We start from the raw sequence: 16,027 nt of genomic DNA, 5'->3' as shown, positions 1-16,027 counted from the left end.
TGGGATTCGGAATCGGAATTGCCATAGATTCGTGCAGAGTTAGCGACCGGGTGCTAATTTCGGATAGAATCAATAACACAATGAACTCTGGGACGACACGAGAAAACACAAAGATACAAAACCACGAAAAAAAAACCCCCAAACCAAAATTAGAAGAAGACAAACGAAGGCGATTGAAATTCTGGCGATTGCATAAGCCCAGTCGCGTAAGGTCGAAGCAATTTGAGAGTGTTACGAGACCCAATATAGGTATAATGACCGGGAATTAGAATAGTCTGGACTTCGGAGGGGGGAAAACACACACATGTTTATGCAGATTTATTTTATGTACACAGCGATCGATTCGGAATTATACATACAACAAAAAAATAATAATTATTCGATTTAGAACTAGGAAAAAAATACACAGTTGAGTAAGGTTAGGTAAGGTTGGGTTGAGTACTCTTTTGTGGGGCCAGTGAGGCGCTTAGCAGCCGACGAGCTTCTCCAAGATGCCGCCGCTCTTCCAGCTTCCGCCGCCGTTGTAGCCGCCGTTGTAGCCGCCGTTGTAGCCTCCGTTGTAGCCTCCGTTGTAGCCTCCATTGGAGCCTCCATTGTAGCCTCCGTTGTAGCCTCCGTCGTTGTAGTCACCGTTCCAGCCGCCGCCGCTCGAGCTTGACGCGGAAGAGGATGCACTCGAGTAGCTGCTGGCCACTGGTGCTGGGGCTCCGTACACTGGGGCTGGCACACGTCCAGACTGATCCTCGTCCACAATCAGCTTGATGGTCTTCACAATCTGGGGCCGAGCGGCGGCATAGCTGATGGGAGCCGGGGCTGGAGCGTAGCGAATGGGAGCCGGAGCTGGAGCATAGCTGATCGGAGCTGGAGCGTAGCTGATGGGGCGCGAGATGGCAACGGGAGCCGGGGCGGAGTAGGTGCGGACCACGGGCTGAGGAGCGGGCACCGAGTAGGTGACTGGAGCGGGGGCAGGAGCCGAGTAGGTCACAGCAGGAGCCGAGTAGGTCACAGCAGGAGCCCGAGGAGCCGAATAGGTCACAGCGGGAGCTGGAGCGGAGTAAGTCACCGAGGGAGCGGGAGCGGAGTAGGTCACCGAGGGAGCTGGAGCGGAGTAGGTCACAGCCGGAGCTGGAGCGGAGTAGGTCACAGCCGGAGCTGGAGCGGAGTAGGTCACCGAGGGAGCTGGAGCGGAGTAGGTCACAGCAGGCACAGCCTGGGCCGAGCTGGAGGCACTAGCACTGGAGCTGGCGCTGGAGTAGCCCTGGTTGTAGCCGCCATAGCCGCTGTAGCCCGAGGGACTGCCGTAGGAGTACGAGGGCTGCTGCTGCTCCACCACCTTGATGACCTTCACCACCTGCTCGCCGCCATAGCCGCCGCCATAGCCACCTCCATAGCCGCCTCCGTAGCCGCCTCCATTGCCATAGCTGCTGGAGGAGCTCGAGCCGCTGCCGTATCCAGAGTTGTAGACGGGACGGCTGGGCTGGCTGTAGTAGCCCTGGTTGTACCCGCCGCCGGAATATCCGCCGCTGCCGTAGCCTCCGCCGCTGCTGTATCCTCCGCCGCCGCCAGAGCTGCCGCCACCGATGCCGCCTCCGAGGCCGCCGCCAATGGCCTTGAGAAGAGCCAGCTTGGCACCCAGCAGGCCCTGGGCGGGAGCGGCAATGGCCAGAAGGGCGAGTGCTATGCTAACGAACAGCTTCATGGTGCGGACTGGGATTGGATTGGATTGGGTTGGGTGATGGGTACGGTTCGGTGCTACTGGTTCCTTAAGCAAAACTCAACTGATGTCCCAAATCGTGGAGACGCACTAATTTATAGGCAGCGACAGCGTTCGATCTTTCATCTCGTTCCCTAACACACTCCCTCGGCTATCAATGGGTACCTGTATCTTCACCTGTATCTGTATCTGCTTGTGTCTGTATCTGTATCTGTATCTGTGGACGTGGATGTGCGAGTGTTTGTATAGTTCTAATCTATGCCACAAGCAGGGCTGAGCTGCGCTTGATCCAGCGAGCGACAGTTCGGAGCTTCCCCAAGCTGTTTGCCTAATTCATAAATAGTTACTTATAAGCCCATCCAAGCAGAGACCAAAAAAAAAACATGGGCGGGGCAGCACATCTCATCTCACATATCCGCCATAGCCACCGGCACCGGCATAGCCATCCATCGGAGCAACTGTCTGGCTGTACTACCCGTCCCACGGCCCATCTATCTGCCTGTCTGTCACCTCAACTACTTAACCATCAAGTGAGATATTTTCTCGCATCTCTAGGCAAACAATCTCAACGTGGACAAAAAAAAGGCAGCTAACTTTTGGGTGCCGGTATGGATTCGCAAGAAGCGCAGGTAATTCCCCAAACAAAAAAATACACTGAGCGCAGAGGGTTTTTTAAATAAAAGATACCCATTACAGGCCAAAAAAGAAAAAAAAAGCATTAAAAAAAATCAAGGCAAAAATTCAAGAAAATAAATGTGAGAGTTCCAGAGGTTACCGATTAATAAACCTGTCATTTGAGGGATAAATTTATATTTACATATATGCCGAAATATGAAATATTATGTATGTATATATGTATTATTTAACACATGGATTTATTTTTTTATAGAGTGGCATTTTGGTGCGACTCTTGTCCTAATTTTACTAATTATTCTGTTTATTTATATTAAAATTATTATTTATTTATATATTGAAATACTATGCGGCAAGCTACCTGCGAACACTTGCTCGTGCGCCAACCCCTGCTCACTCGCTTTGCTCGTCCGCTCACTCGCTCATTCACCCGTTCAATCACTCGCTCAATCATTCGCTTATTCTCGCTAATTCTCGCTCACTCTCGCTCATTCACTCGCTCAATCACCCGCTCATTCACTCGCTCATTCGCTCGCTCACTCACTCGTTCATTCACTCGCTCATCCACTCGCCTATTCACTCGCTCATCCACTCGCCTATTCACTCGCTCATTCTCTCTTATTCTCGCTCAATCACTCGCTCATTTCCCCCGCTTCGGCCGATCGCGCCAAAATGAGTTAAAAATCGGGATGACTACGACGACGACCCAAATCTTTTTTCTTCATATATAAAAGAGAAATGTGCACTTCACATGATACCCAAAAAATCCATCAAAGCTCTTGTTCTAACATCAATCAAGCATCAAATCCAACCTTTTCTCAAAACTTTATGATAGCTCTGTGCCCGTCATCTTGGGTTTCTCCCAGTGCACACGGGACCATGTGCGTGGCCATTGTATTGTCTTTGTCACTAGTTCAGTCACCGAAATCTTGTGCATGGCTACACGTAGTCAAAGGGGCGGGGGAGGGGATCCAACGACAACCTGGCCGCCCAACCCCTAGCCGAACAGATCCGATCCGATCCGATCTGGTCCGAGCCCAGCTTCATCTTCTCGGAGTGCTGCCTCGGCTGAAACTTGTCCACGCTGGCCACGTCTCGAGTGTGTAGTTCTTTCCATTTAAGACCAAATATTACAAGCATCTTCTATATGTAAATGTCAGTCACGCTATGCTGGCTGCTTCTTTGTATTTATATTGATCTAGACTGTTATGCTAATTAGGTCAAAAAAAAAAGAACACGAAAGCTTTTCCTGACTTGGCGAAATGTTGTGCTAGTGTATTTCCATAATTTGGCAACAGGTTTTACTACACAGACTATGTTCTGTGGTTCTGTGGAGGGAGGCATAATAAAATTCCCTTTAAGGGGAACATGCGTGGAACATTTTGTGGGGCATACAATTTGAGTATGGGAGATATCGTGATTTGTTCTGTGACTAGCTCGCGAGAAGTTCAGTCACGCCTGGATTCATGGAGTCCCCCTAAAGCAAGATCTTTAGAGGCTCATTGAAATGCTCTGTTCTGAGATGTACTGTACCCTGCCCAGCTCGTTCTCTGCCTCTGCTCCATCGCTTATGGACTAAACATGGCAAATATTAAATCATAGCCAATTTACACATTCCCATTTACAAATTTTGTGAAATTTTCTCAATGCTCGTGTATGGTATGTATGCGTGTATACCCTAGCAAAGGGGTATTTTGGTTTAAAAAAGCATCTTCGAGAGCTCAAAGTGTTTCATGTATTTATTTAAGATTTACATAAGTCCCAATATTATTTTAATCTTATAGAGTGGGGACTCTCACGGACTTTCGCCGCCCACAACAGCCAAACGAATAAAGCCAAACAAACAAAACTTTTTCCCCATATAAATACTTTTATTCTTAACAAATAAACTATAATTACAAGAACGAATAGGAATTTTTCAAAGAATGAAAAATAAAAAACCAAAAGAACTCACTTTTGCACTTTTTATACAAATTAAAGAACAGTTTGGGCATAGACCCTTATTAGATATTACTGTTTTTAAATGTTTTGGAATGCTCTCTATCAAATTACCAAAAATATCTTTTGGAATACGATTCCATTCCGCATCTACAGGTTCCCAGATTCGTCCTGCCCAAGCCGTCGTTTCACGATTGACCATAGGTTTCCAATCGGCTTAAGGTCGGCTCTTTGAGAGATCCCTGTCTTGTTGAAAAGTTATTTATATTCGGGATAAGCACATTTCCCCAGAAAATTCAGAAGATGGGCTTGCAGAAGTTTTACATAGTCCGCTTTTCGCATAATATCATCTATTTTTTGTGGAGGACCAACGTGCCACCACCAAATAAGTTCTAAACTCCGCTTGTATTTTTGAATTATAGATCTTTATAAATTATACAACCGACGATCGATCTGCAAGGGTATTAAAAGCGTCGGCCCAAAGTCGGTTTTCCCTCCTGGCTTTTGTTTGTTTGTTTTTTTTTGGTTTCGCATTTCAGTCTGCGGCTGTGCCCGTGTTGGGCATCGATGGGGTCTGGAGCTGGAGCTGGAGCTGGTCCAGCAAAATCAATTTGCACCCAAAGCGCGTACAGCATTCTTGGCCAAACGTTTTTGGGCTTGGCTTTTGTGACTTTGACTTTGGCTTTGCTTTTGGCTTTTGGCACTTGATTACCATTAACCGTATTGTTCGGTTTAGTGCTCCGCCGGAGAGAGGAGCACTGCGAGAGTTGGAGTCGGTGTCGGTGTCGGTGTCGGCTAACTGAATGCGTAAACAGTAGGCGGGAGTGTCAGCCCAAGCACTCAACTCTCGGTTTCATTCAGAAAGCCCACCCGAAGGTCACCATTCTAGAGGCGTGATGTCTGCAATTAGGTGCGAAATTGTATTTTGTAATTGTCAAGCCTTGAATTGCAACAGTCAAAGATTACACATTGCCCAACAGCCAACGAGAGATCGTCCAAAACCTCCATCGAGCCACGATGTAGCACGCTTTTGGGCGCTCAATTCTAGTATTCTAGTATTTCCAGTATATTCAGTATTTACCGCTTTCTGCTCAGAATTATTTGTAGATTCTGGAATAAATTCCGAATAAAACCAAATGATTTCAATCTATTGTAACATTTTATTTATTAGATTTTAATTAAAGACTTTTTATTTGAAATATCGACAAAAAAAGGGGAAGTTAACTGTAATTCGTTCGTTATCCGTCTAGCACAGGCCCGATGCCAGGCCGAGGGGTGGTGGGGGGGCGCCAAAGCCCAAGCCGAAGCCACCGCCAGCCCCATAGCCTCCGCCAAAGCCATAAGAGGCGGGCAGGGAACTGCCGCCCAAGCCACCCCCCAGACCACCGCCGTAGCCGCCCAGACCCCCACCGTAGCCGCCCAGACCGCCACTGAAGCCGCCCAGTCCACCACCAAAGCCGCCCACATAGCCAGCTCCGCCAGTCAGGATGGGGCTGGCCACGGGTGTGGACACTGAGGTGACCACAGGGGTAACCACAGCCGATGTGGAGATGGCCGGAGCTGCGCCAACAAACCCGCTGCTATAGCCTCCACCGTAGCCGGATCCGTAGCCGCCGCCGTAGCCGGATCCGTAGCCTCCGCCGTAGCCGGATCCGTAGCCTCCTGAGTAGCCACCGCCTGGCACGACCGACACCTTGATCACCTTGACCACGTTCTCGCCACCATACCCATAGCCGGAACCATATCCAGAGCCATAGCCCGCGCCCGAGCCATATCCATAGCCAGAGCCATATCCAGAGCCGTATCCCGAGCCGTAGCCATAGCCGGATCCGTAGCCAGAACCGACACCAGCATTGGCGCCGCCCAGCAGCAGATTCAGCTTGCCAAAGGTTGCCTCTCCGGGGGCCAGGAGTGTGCCCATCAAGGCCCAGATGAGCACGAGGCTGCTGCTGCTGCTTCCGTAGAACTTCATGCTGACGATGCTGATGCGATCTCTGATTTCTGAGCGGCTATCCACAAATTGCTTTGACCACGACGCCTCCAACTCGCTGACTGTTGAACTCTGGTGACCGGCAGTGGGCATTTATAGTCCGCTGGCCCACGGCACTCGACAATGGTCAGCGATTGTTCTGTGCGGACTTGGGCTCCGAACCAACGTGTGAAATTACTCAATGAGGGCCAAGTCAGCCCAGGCCGAGGCAGAGGCCGGGGCAGGCGACTATATCACAAATATTTATGTCAAAGTCAATTTGCCCAGATGCGGTTGTTCGCTCGAGGTTTCGTTGGGTCTATCTACCTAGAACCGACCGAAGATCGGTTGAAAAAACCCCGAAATGCGATCACCCGCAGAATGAGAATATTGTGTGTAAATATTGCATCTTCCAGGGAATTAACACTTTCGTTTTCGACACATGACCGACAGAGGAAGTCGACGATCGACGATCGGCGATCAGCGATCAGCGATTGTGCAATAGGATGGGATCGAGCACCTGCCTTATTGCTAAAATACATAGAAGTAGTAGATGATCGTTTCTAGGAGAAAAGGTCCTGCGATTGTCGTGAGACGTGAGAATCAAAGATCCACAGAATGCAACAGCGGATCTGTTATTAAGGAAGCAGAGGATCATAATGATCGTTCATTCTGTTGGGTAGCTATGACCAGATGACGTTATAGGATAGAGATCAGATCAGATCAGGCACGCCAGAAGTAAAAAGTCACAAAAGCAACTCAAATCAAAATTGGAATCGACTGTTTCAAAATTCTTAGTATTTTTAAAGTGTCTTCCCATTGCTATGAAGAGGCATGGCAGCCCGCTGAAGAACCTCAGGAGCAAGTGCGATGATCAGATCGGGGAGCCCCACTTGGTTAGGCCTTCGCCACGTGTCAGCAGGCGATTGGCGGAACCGCAGCCGAAGAAATGTGTGCTCTATAGCACGGACGGTGAGAAGTCGGCTGTGATCTGCAACTTTGAGAAACGTGGCTGGCACCAGGTGCCGTCGGTCAACGGGGAATGGAACTTCTACTGGGCCTGCACCCAAACCTGTCGCTACATCTTTGGCATCGATCAGCCCTATCGCATGCGATCAGATCAGTAAGCGATCCGTCAGCGCCGATCAGCATCGATCTGACCGCAGGGATGTTCTCTCCACAGAATCATTAACCACTTCCCCAACTCGATGGAGCTGTCGCGAAAGGATCTGCTGATCAAGAACATCAAGCGCTATCGCAAGGATCTGGAGCGCAAGGGCGATCCCTTGGCCCAGACCTTCGCGCACACCATGAAGCTGGGCATAGGGGGCACGCGCTACATGCACCTGGATATCGTACCGATGACCTTTATCCTGCCCACCGACTACAACCTGTTCGTGGAAGAATTCCACAAGAATCCGGCCAGCACGTGGATCGTCAAGCCCTGCAGCAAGTCGCAGGGCAACGGAATTTTTCTGATCAACAAGCTCTCCAAGCTGAAGAAGTACGCCTACGAGGCGCGCACCTTCTACCCATTGCTGAGCCGCAACACCAGTGTCATCTCCAAGTACATAGACAATCCCCTGCTCATCGGCGGCAAGAAGTTCGATCTGCGCCTGTTCGTGCTGGTGACCACGTTTAATCCCCTAAAAGCCTACCTCTACAACGAGGGGTTCTGTCGCTTTTGTACGGAAAAGTATGACCACACGGACATCAACAACGTTTTCATGCATCTGACCAATGTTAGCATTCAGAAGACGAACGTAAGTCGGATTTCGGGAGTTCGGGGTCACCAATTGAGTTTCTTTCTCTCACCCTCAGCAAGAGTACAATTCGATTCATGGCGGCAAGTGGCCTGTCCAGAATCTTTGGCTCTACCTGGATAGCCTGCGAGGCGGAGGCGTCTCACAAATTCTCTGGCGTCGCATCTCCGAGACGATACGCCATTCCCTGGACGCAGTGGCCCCAGTGATGTCCAACGATCGGCACTGCTTCGAGGTCTATGGGTATGACATCATCATCGACAAAAACCTGAAGCCCTGGCTGATCGAGATCAACACCTCGCCATCGATGCACGCGACCACTCCAAACGATCGCATGCTCAAGTCTCGCCTAATAGACAATGTCCTGGACGTGATTGTGCCACCCGGTGGCCTTCCCGAGTGAGCAATGATTCCCGAATCCATTTCCCTCCAACTAATATTCCTCCGATTCCCTCCGTTAAGCGATCACTGGGACAAGTCGCCCGATCCCAGTCTACTCACCAATTTCACTGTGCTGAAGCCCGTCGTAAGGAAGAAGGATGCGCCAGCACCCCTGCCAGCGGTAGCCCCTCATGGGCATTCCCTAAAGAAGCGCAGAATCAATTCGCCCAAGAAGAAGCGCACCCCAGTAGCCCCTCCGGTGGCCGAAGCTGCTGCAGAGCAGACCGACGATGAGGAGGAGGAGGGACCCATAAAAAGCAGCAAGCTGCAACGGGCTACGGCACAGGCGCCACCCATCGTCAAGACTAGGATCATCCACCGGTGAATATACGATATATGTGTAATGATTGTTTATGGAAATCGTTAGCTTTTAATTCGCAATTCGGTGCCGTAATTTACAAATTACTTACAAAGTACACAGAATAAACTTCTAGGGTATATATGTATGTACTACTCGCTACACTATTTGCTTACGCTTACGTTCTATGTACCATAATTGCATATAATTATTACGTATAACTAAATGAAGCTGCCTGTCTTTTAGAGACCCCGGGAAGACCCGAAAGGTCGGCTGCACAATTTCGATCTTATATAGACAAAAAAAAAAAAAAATAAAAAAAATTATTTATGGTATACAATATAGTACTATATGTGTGTTTGTGTGTGTGTGTGTGTGGGTGCTTTAAGTTTTACTTTTTCGCTGTTGCAAATCCTAACCTTTTGCACACAAAATGGCGTCCGCTTTAAAGCTAACAAAACAAACAAAAGTTCTATATACAACAAAAACGAATGAAAATAAATGGAGAAATGGTACTTCGTCGTGGGAGTCCAAAGTGCAACTCGCATGTTTTGTGGGTTTTTTGTTGGCTTCTGCATAAACCTAATTATGTACAAAGGCGTTCGTTTGACTTAGATATTAAAAGAGTGAATACAACATAAGGTTCTTCTTTAAATAGGGGAATACTTTTCATTTCATATCGAGTACATATATGTACGTATGCATTGGGAATAAATGGACTTAAATTTAATCTAAATACAAGTTGTATGTATGTATGCGTGTACGTTTGTATGGGGGTGTGTCTTGTGTACAAAATGTGGACATTTTTTCGAAAAACTCCATCCATCTCCAGTGCCATCCAATCCATTGGGTAAAAAAAAATCTCTGGTTTTTGCCGGCTGCCCAGCGTCACACACAGCGTCCCTCCCATGCGGAGGAGAGAGGCCCGGTGGGTGTCCAGGAAGGAAGTGTCTCAGCATTCGGTGGCGTAGTAGAAGATCTCTACTTCGCTGACCTCGCTTAGCCCCAGCTGCTGCTGTTGCTGCTGCTGCTGCTGATTATCCTCCACGAGCACATCCCGTGTGGCGCGCGCATGCGCCAGCACCTATAGTCACACCTTCGAGGCGTGCGGCTGGGAGCCAGCACTGCTGCCGTACTGTGACTGTGGCCCCATCTTCTGCACGGTCTGGTAGGTAGGCTGCTGCTGCTGCTGCAGCTGGGACGGCATGCCGCTCTGCTCTCGAATGGTCACTTGGGTGACAAAAGGTCCGCGGCTGCGGGAGCTGCTGTTCAGGCTGGCCGGGGAGTAGCCGTTGAGGGCGGCCGCCTTCCAGTGGGGCACATTGATGGGCGACGCCGAGGAGCCCGAGGCCCCCGTGGTGCCTGCTGCCGCCCCATTGTGGCTGCTGTGGTGGCTGTGCTTGATGCTGCCCATACGCTGCTGTTGCACGGTCTCGTACTCGTAGTAGCTGCTCATGGGACGGATGCCGCCGTTCGTGTGGCCCTGCGTCTGGGCCTGCGGATGCTGGTGGTGCGACGAGGAGCTGGTCGAGTGCATGCTGATGTCCTGCGAACGGGCGCTGCGCTGCGAATGGTAATGCTGATGGCGGCGACTGCGGCGGAGAGCAGAAACAAAGCGGTCAGAATGGATAGAATGATAAAAGAACAATCTAAAGCCCAGAACCATTTAGTTAGTATGGGGGTGTACAGTGCGTTTCATGATCATGATCCATACTGTATGTGTGTGCGTGTGTGTGTGTGTGTTACCTTTCCGCCTCCACCTTGATGCGTTGTCGTATCACCTGCTGACGCATGCATTCGAGCGTCGACTCCGATAGCCTCTCGACTGATGTGCTGCGGCCACAACAACCAGTGTTGGTAAATGTTAAATTATGTGTTGGGTGTGTGTGGGTGTGTGAGTGCGATACATATACCACGGCATAGACAGAGACAGAGCCAAAGAAAGAGACAGATACAAGACAAGAGTAACAAATGAAACGATTTTTGGTTAATAAAGTTAGTCATGCTTTCAAGGGGAGCGTATCGTAGGGGGTGGGGGGGATTAACATATAACAGGGTGCCCCTCCTTCATTGCTGCAATGCTGGGCCTCGTCTCTCACCTAATCTGTTGATGCTGCTGCTGTTGCTGCTGCTGCTGCTGCTGATGCTGATGCAGATCCTCATAGTTGGCATAATGCTGATACCGATGATTGAATATATCGTTCTGATGGATGCCGCCATTCGCTGCCGTTACACCGCCGGCCCCGCCCGCACCCACACCATTCGGTGCTGGCAGTGGCGGCGGTGGCTGGTATGCTGGCGGCTTTCCATTCCTCTCCAAAGCTGCCAGCGCAGCGGCGGGTATCTGTTGCTGTTGCTGTTGCAGCTGCTGCTGCTGCTGCTGTTGCTGCTGCAGCTGTGGCGATGATGATACCACCGATGAGGGCGGAGAGATGGCCACAGCACTGTAGGTGTCCACTGGCACCACCCCGTCCTTGCGGTTCTTGCCGAAGCGGAACATGTGTCCGATGCCCCGCAGAATGCTCGGCTTCTTGGCTCGCGACGACTTGCTGCCGTGCTTGCCGTCGTTCAGGGAGCTCTGGAAGGGTCCGTTCCGCTGCGAGGCAAAGCCGCCCTCGTGGTCCCCATCCTCCAGCAGCCACGTCTTGCGGGGCTCTAAAATTGGAGTGCAAAACAAATCACGTTAAGATGCCACCACACGGCGCGATAATCCTCCGATAGGCACTCACTATTCGCATCCGGTTCGCTGACAACCGCCGCCCTGAGGCTGTCCTCCCTGCCGCGGCCGCGCGGGGCACGCAGAGCCTGATGGCCACGCGGCTCGTCGGACATCTGCAGCTCCTGGACCATGGTCTGGAGCGACTCCAGCGACGAGGACTTCTTCATGCCCAGCGAGGGGCCCAGGTCCCCCAGCTGGTCGCGGGCCTCGGCCTCGGCGGCCGCCAGCTGCTGCTGCATCGACTCGCGCTGCTCGATGCTGGACGCGGTCTTGGCGTGCCTGTAGCCCGCCAGCTGGGCATTGGCGTTGGCGATCCGGGTCGTCAGCGACTCGACGGAGCCCCCAAAGACGGCCGATTTGGTCAGCTGGATGCGGCGCTCGCGCTCGCGCTCCTCGCGCAGCTTCTTGTTGCGCTGGTAGGTGCCCGTCTCGCGGGCATCCAGCGCCGCATGGTGCTTCTCCGAGATGCTGCGCCGGCCCAGAGCATCGCGCGAGAAGTGCTCCACGCCCGAGTTCGTCTCCAGGCTGAGCTGCGACGAGTAGGTGGCGTCGAAGGTGCTGCTGCTCGACGGTGTGCCCGGCACAGTGACGGCCACTCCCGCTGGCACTCCCGCTGCCACTGCCTTCGTCTGCGACGATGGGTTGGCGCTGCTCGGGTTGCAGTGCTGCCCATCGTGGGGACGCGCCGGCAGGACCCTGCAATGCACGAAAATATGTAAAAAAGGAGTTCCCTCAAGGATCTTAAGGGCTAGCCTTACGGGGACATTGGCTCGGCATCGTCCTCGATCAGCAGCGCCGTATTTCCATGGCCCGTCAGCAGATGGAGCTGCGCCGGCGACCAGTTGTCGTTGGTGGCCATGTAGTAGCTCTCGTTGCGGAGTGCCGCACTGCTGCAGATCGGGGTTGGGGGCAGGCGACGTGGCTGCTGCGGCTGCTGATGCTGTTGCTGCTGCGGATGTTGCTGCGAGAGCTGCTGCTGGGCCTGTGTGTTTGTGGAGCAAATGCCACCGGTTAGACGATCCAAAACGGGGTTGCTCCATCTAAAAAAAGGGGAGGTTTAGTTCCAGGCTCTCCTCCTTCGCTCCACTCCACTCACCTGTTCATCTCGCTGCTGCCGCCGGCTCCTCTTTCGTTGCCGCCGCCGCGCTGTTCCCGCTTCTCGGGACTCAAGTAAATGACGGTGGCCCCCGAATTGTCGCTCGCATTAGAGCTGCTGTTGTTGTGGCCGCTGTTGCTGTTGCTGCTGCCGCTGCCGCTGCCGCTGCCGTTGCTATGGCTGTGATTGTGACTCTGATTCAGACCCTGGTCCAGGATGTCGCTGGAGCTGGCCGAGCGCTGGATCTTGCGGCCCACGAGGAGCGTTATGGTGCCCGGATGCTTGCCCGGCGTATTGACCATCGCCCGACGCAGTGTCTCCATGGCCTCGGCATTGTTCTGGCCGCGCAGCGACACCCCGTTCACGCTCAGCAGCTGGTCGTTCATCCGCAGTCGTCCGTCCCGGGAGGCGGCTCCGCCATGGATAACGCTCTTCACGAATATCCCCAGATCGCCGTCGTGCTTCATCTGGCCGCTGCCGCTGCCACCGCCACTGCCACTCGAGCTGGAGGCATTCAGGTTCGAGCAGGTCTTTCCCTTGACGCTCACCCCCAGTCCGGCCTTCTCCGTGTCGTGCACTGGTATGTGCAGCGTCAGCTCCTCGCGGGTATTCCAGCTGTTGCTGCTCGGCGGCAGGCTATCCTGTGGGTGCACAAGCAGAAGAATGAGCAATGAGTCTACAAATCCTGGCCTAAAGCCTCTGGTTCTAGATTCCAAAGAACCCCTAAATGGTTCGATGCTGAGCGACAGTTTGAGAGCCACAGAAAGGCCGTTGACTGCGGAAAGAGTAAGCAAGGGGTCTGGTCTGCAAGGAACAGCCATAAGACCCCAAAAGACATTCCCCTGCATTGAACGAATGAGCCTACAGAGTACTCTATCCATCACTGGCTGGAGTAATTCCATCTCGTGGATTGCCATCCCTTCTTTGGCGCCCAATGGCACTCTTTCATCCTATTCTCGCCGGTTCCCTTGTGAGGCAAGAGTCAGCGAGTCGCTGAATAGAAATAACGAGTCCGATTAGAGCCCATATCGAGTGCTGAATAACCATTGCAACCCTGGCTGCAATGTATCAATTGGCATGTAAGCACGGATTGCATAAAGCACGAAGACCCTACAATATGGTTTCTATCCTGGAAAATATGTCCTTCCGCCCACTGAACAGAAAACCTCAGATTCCCTCTTCAGATGGGCCATGGAGCCTGCTTTAAGGCTTTAAGGCATCCATCCCCTGGAAATACTTGAACATTCGCATCGAATCCTCTCAGACGTGTCCTGAGTGGCTGTTCCCAGCCCTTCCCCTGCCCCCACCTTCTTGCAACTTACATTTGAGGCTGCCGACTCGCTGCCCGCATCGATGAAATGCTGAGATTCGTTAAGGAGCTGCTGCTGCTGCTGCTGGAAGAGCGAACGGGCGCTGCTCGATTTCTGCACCTGGATGGAAGCCGCAGCAGGAGCGGCTGCGGAAGCGGCTTTTTCTGCCTGTGCTGCCGCTGCTGCTGCCGCCTGATCGGTCTGCTCGGCCAGCTCCTGCTGACGGGAGACGACTATGCGGACTGTGGCGCCCGCCTGCATGCCCCGGAGGATGGCCACCACATCGGTTTGGGTTTTGCCCGTCATGGGAGTGCCGTCGACCTCGAGCAGCCGATCGCCGGGCTTGAGGCGTCCGTCCTCGATGGCCGCGCCGCGGGGCAGTATGTTCTTGATGTAGATGGGGCAGTGGCCGCCGGCGGGATTGTCGCGCGTCGTCACCGAGAAGCCCAGGCCGTTGGGGCCCTTCTTGAGCAGGATCTCGATCTTGCGGCCCAGCTTCCGGGTGTTGGCCACCTGCAGGGAGGTGCCCACGGGGGCGGCGTGCGGCTTTCGCGTGGGCGAGACGGTGGCCACCTCGACCATTTCGGCCACCTTGGAGTCGCGCCGCTGCTGGCGCTGCTGCTGGTCGCCGCGCAGGACGCGCACCCGCAGCTCGGAGCACTCGAGGGCCCGTCGGAGGTGCTCCTGGACCTGCGACTCGCTGAGGCCGATCAGCTTGATGCCGTTGATCTCGAGGATGCGGTCCTCGCGCCGCAGCCGCCCGCGCTCGGCCCGACTGCCGGGCTCCACGTGCTGGACAAGGAGTCCGCCGCCGTGCTCCTTGTCCGGCATGGCCGTGAGGCCCAGCGGACTGCCGTACTCGTTGATGATCAGCAGCATCTCGCCGTCCTTCTCGCGGATCGACTCGTACGCCTGCCCCAGCGGCTCCTTCCGCTTGCTCTCCCGCGGCAGGGACTTGCTCGAGTAGGCGCTGTTCGGCAGCGACGACTGTCCGGAATGTGCTTCCCGGTGTCCCGAATGGTGGTTCTGATTCTGGCCCGGGTTCTGGCTCGGGTTCGGGTTCTGGTTCTGATGCTGCAGCTTCTCGGCCGCCTCCATCCACTTGTAGCCGTTGCCGTCGCCCAGGAACTGCATGGACAGGCGCCCCGAGCGGGCGAATGGCTGATGGGCGGCAGCTGGGGGCTGCTGCTGCTGCTGCTGTTGGAGCAGCAGCTGTTCCTTGAGCTGCTGCTGGCTGGCGACGTCATCCTCCTCCTCCCATTGGGGCGACAGCTGGCCGCCGGCCTTGTCGATCAGCAGACGCTCGGGCGAATCGCCGCCGGCGTAGTGTGGCGCCGCCGCCGACCAACGCTTGTTGCTGCCCTCCGCCTTGAGCGAGGCCAGCAGATTGGGGTCGCTGCTGCGGCGCACCATCAGGCCCACGCCCAGGCCGGCCATCGGGCCCGAGGTGGTGCTCGTCACCTCGATGTGCGGCGTGGACAGGTCCCGGGTGGGGGCCTCCGTGTTCGTGGGGTCGCGGAAGATGTCCGGCGACCCGGTGCCCACCGAGGAGCTGCCGGAGGCTCCGTCGCCGCCGCCCTGCGCCACGCCCGGATCCGGTCCGGGATCCTCAAAGTGTGCGAGGATCTGTTCCCGATCGTCGGCCACATCCCGCACACAGTCGTCGGGATCGAGGATGCCCGACTGTGTCTGTAGATGCGTCACCGTCACCCACGAGTCCGGCTGCAAAAACAAAAAAAAAAACGACATTTTCAATTAGAAATTTTGCAATTTTCAAGGAAAACCTAGAACAAAATTATACGATGTGCAATAGGAATGAAGGAATTCCACTATATCTATATATTATCCATGGCCCCCAGTCGGGTGTCAGGCCAGAGGTGCTTCGCTTCGGTTCGCTTCGGTTCGGTTCGCGTCAGGTGTTGTAAGCACCCACCACATCCCATGAAGATCGGAGATCAAGTTGCGGTTGCCCAACATCCAGACAGACAGACAGACAGACAAGCTCCATCTTTCATTCATTCATTCATTCATTCATTCATTCATTCATTCCAGTCTCTTCGCATCTGTGCTTCCGCATCTCTCGCTCTCTCTCTCGGGCACACGTGGGCTCAACTTGAACTCCCTGACTAGACGCCAAATAAAGCGA

The 16,027-nt window shown here is 53.4% G+C and overlaps 4 protein-coding genes across 7 annotated transcripts in view; 1 reads left to right on the top strand and 3 right to left on the bottom strand.

The window, feature by feature from the left end:
* Positions 1-281: 281 nt before the first annotated feature.
* LOC108165166 (pro-resilin) lies at positions 282-1,786 on the bottom strand. The gene has a single exon (XM_017301240.2). It carries the CDS (start codon positions 1,697-1,699, stop codon positions 467-469), a length of 1,233 nt encoding a protein of 410 aa, XP_017156729.1. The 5' UTR covers positions 1,700-1,786; the 3' UTR covers positions 282-466.
* Positions 1,787-5,457: 3,671 nt separating this feature from the next.
* On the bottom strand, positions 5,458-6,383 carry LOC108151839 (glycine-rich cell wall structural protein). The gene has a single exon (XM_017280721.2). The coding sequence runs from the start codon at positions 6,366-6,368 to the stop codon at positions 5,532-5,534; it is 837 nt and encodes a 278-aa protein (XP_017136210.2). The 5' UTR covers positions 6,369-6,383; the 3' UTR covers positions 5,458-5,531.
* Positions 6,384-6,984: 601 nt separating this feature from the next.
* Positions 6,985-9,089, top strand: LOC108157368 (probable tubulin polyglutamylase TTLL1). Its single transcript, XM_017289413.2, has 4 exons — positions 6,985-7,377; positions 7,438-8,017; positions 8,076-8,416; positions 8,480-9,089. The coding sequence occupies exons 1-4, from the start codon at positions 7,079-7,081 to the stop codon at positions 8,781-8,783; spliced, it is 1,524 nt and encodes a 507-aa protein (XP_017144902.1). The 5' UTR covers positions 6,985-7,078; the 3' UTR covers positions 8,784-9,089.
* LOC108157354 (partitioning defective 3 homolog) overlaps positions 8,806-16,027 on the bottom strand; it is a 42,360-nt gene continuing 35,138 nt past the window's right edge. For 2 of the 4 annotated variants that reach the window (XM_033389940.1, XM_017289379.2), the window contains 7 exons: positions 13,894-15,603; positions 12,572-13,212; positions 12,234-12,515; positions 11,486-12,171; positions 10,856-11,411; positions 10,503-10,589; positions 8,806-10,348 (listed from right to left, as the gene is read on the bottom strand). In XM_033389940.1, coding sequence (XP_033245831.1) covers positions 9,847-10,348; positions 10,503-10,589; positions 10,856-11,411; positions 11,486-12,171; positions 12,234-12,515; positions 12,572-13,212; positions 13,894-15,603 — 4,464 coding nt within the window. In that variant the 3' untranslated portion in view covers positions 8,806-9,846. The remainder of the gene's footprint in view (positions 10,349-10,502; positions 10,590-10,855; positions 11,412-11,485; positions 12,172-12,233; positions 12,516-12,571; positions 13,213-13,893; positions 15,604-16,027) is intronic. The other 2 variants (XM_033389944.1, XM_033389943.1) reach the window with 1 other exon arrangement.

Source organism: Drosophila miranda, chromosome XL (assembly GCF_003369915.1).
Source record: "Drosophila miranda strain MSH22 chromosome XL, D.miranda_PacBio2.1, whole genome shotgun sequence".
In the NCBI taxonomy this organism is placed as follows: domain Eukaryota; kingdom Metazoa; phylum Arthropoda; class Insecta; order Diptera; family Drosophilidae; genus Drosophila; species Drosophila miranda.
This window is presented reverse-complemented; position numbering and strand designations above follow the sequence as displayed.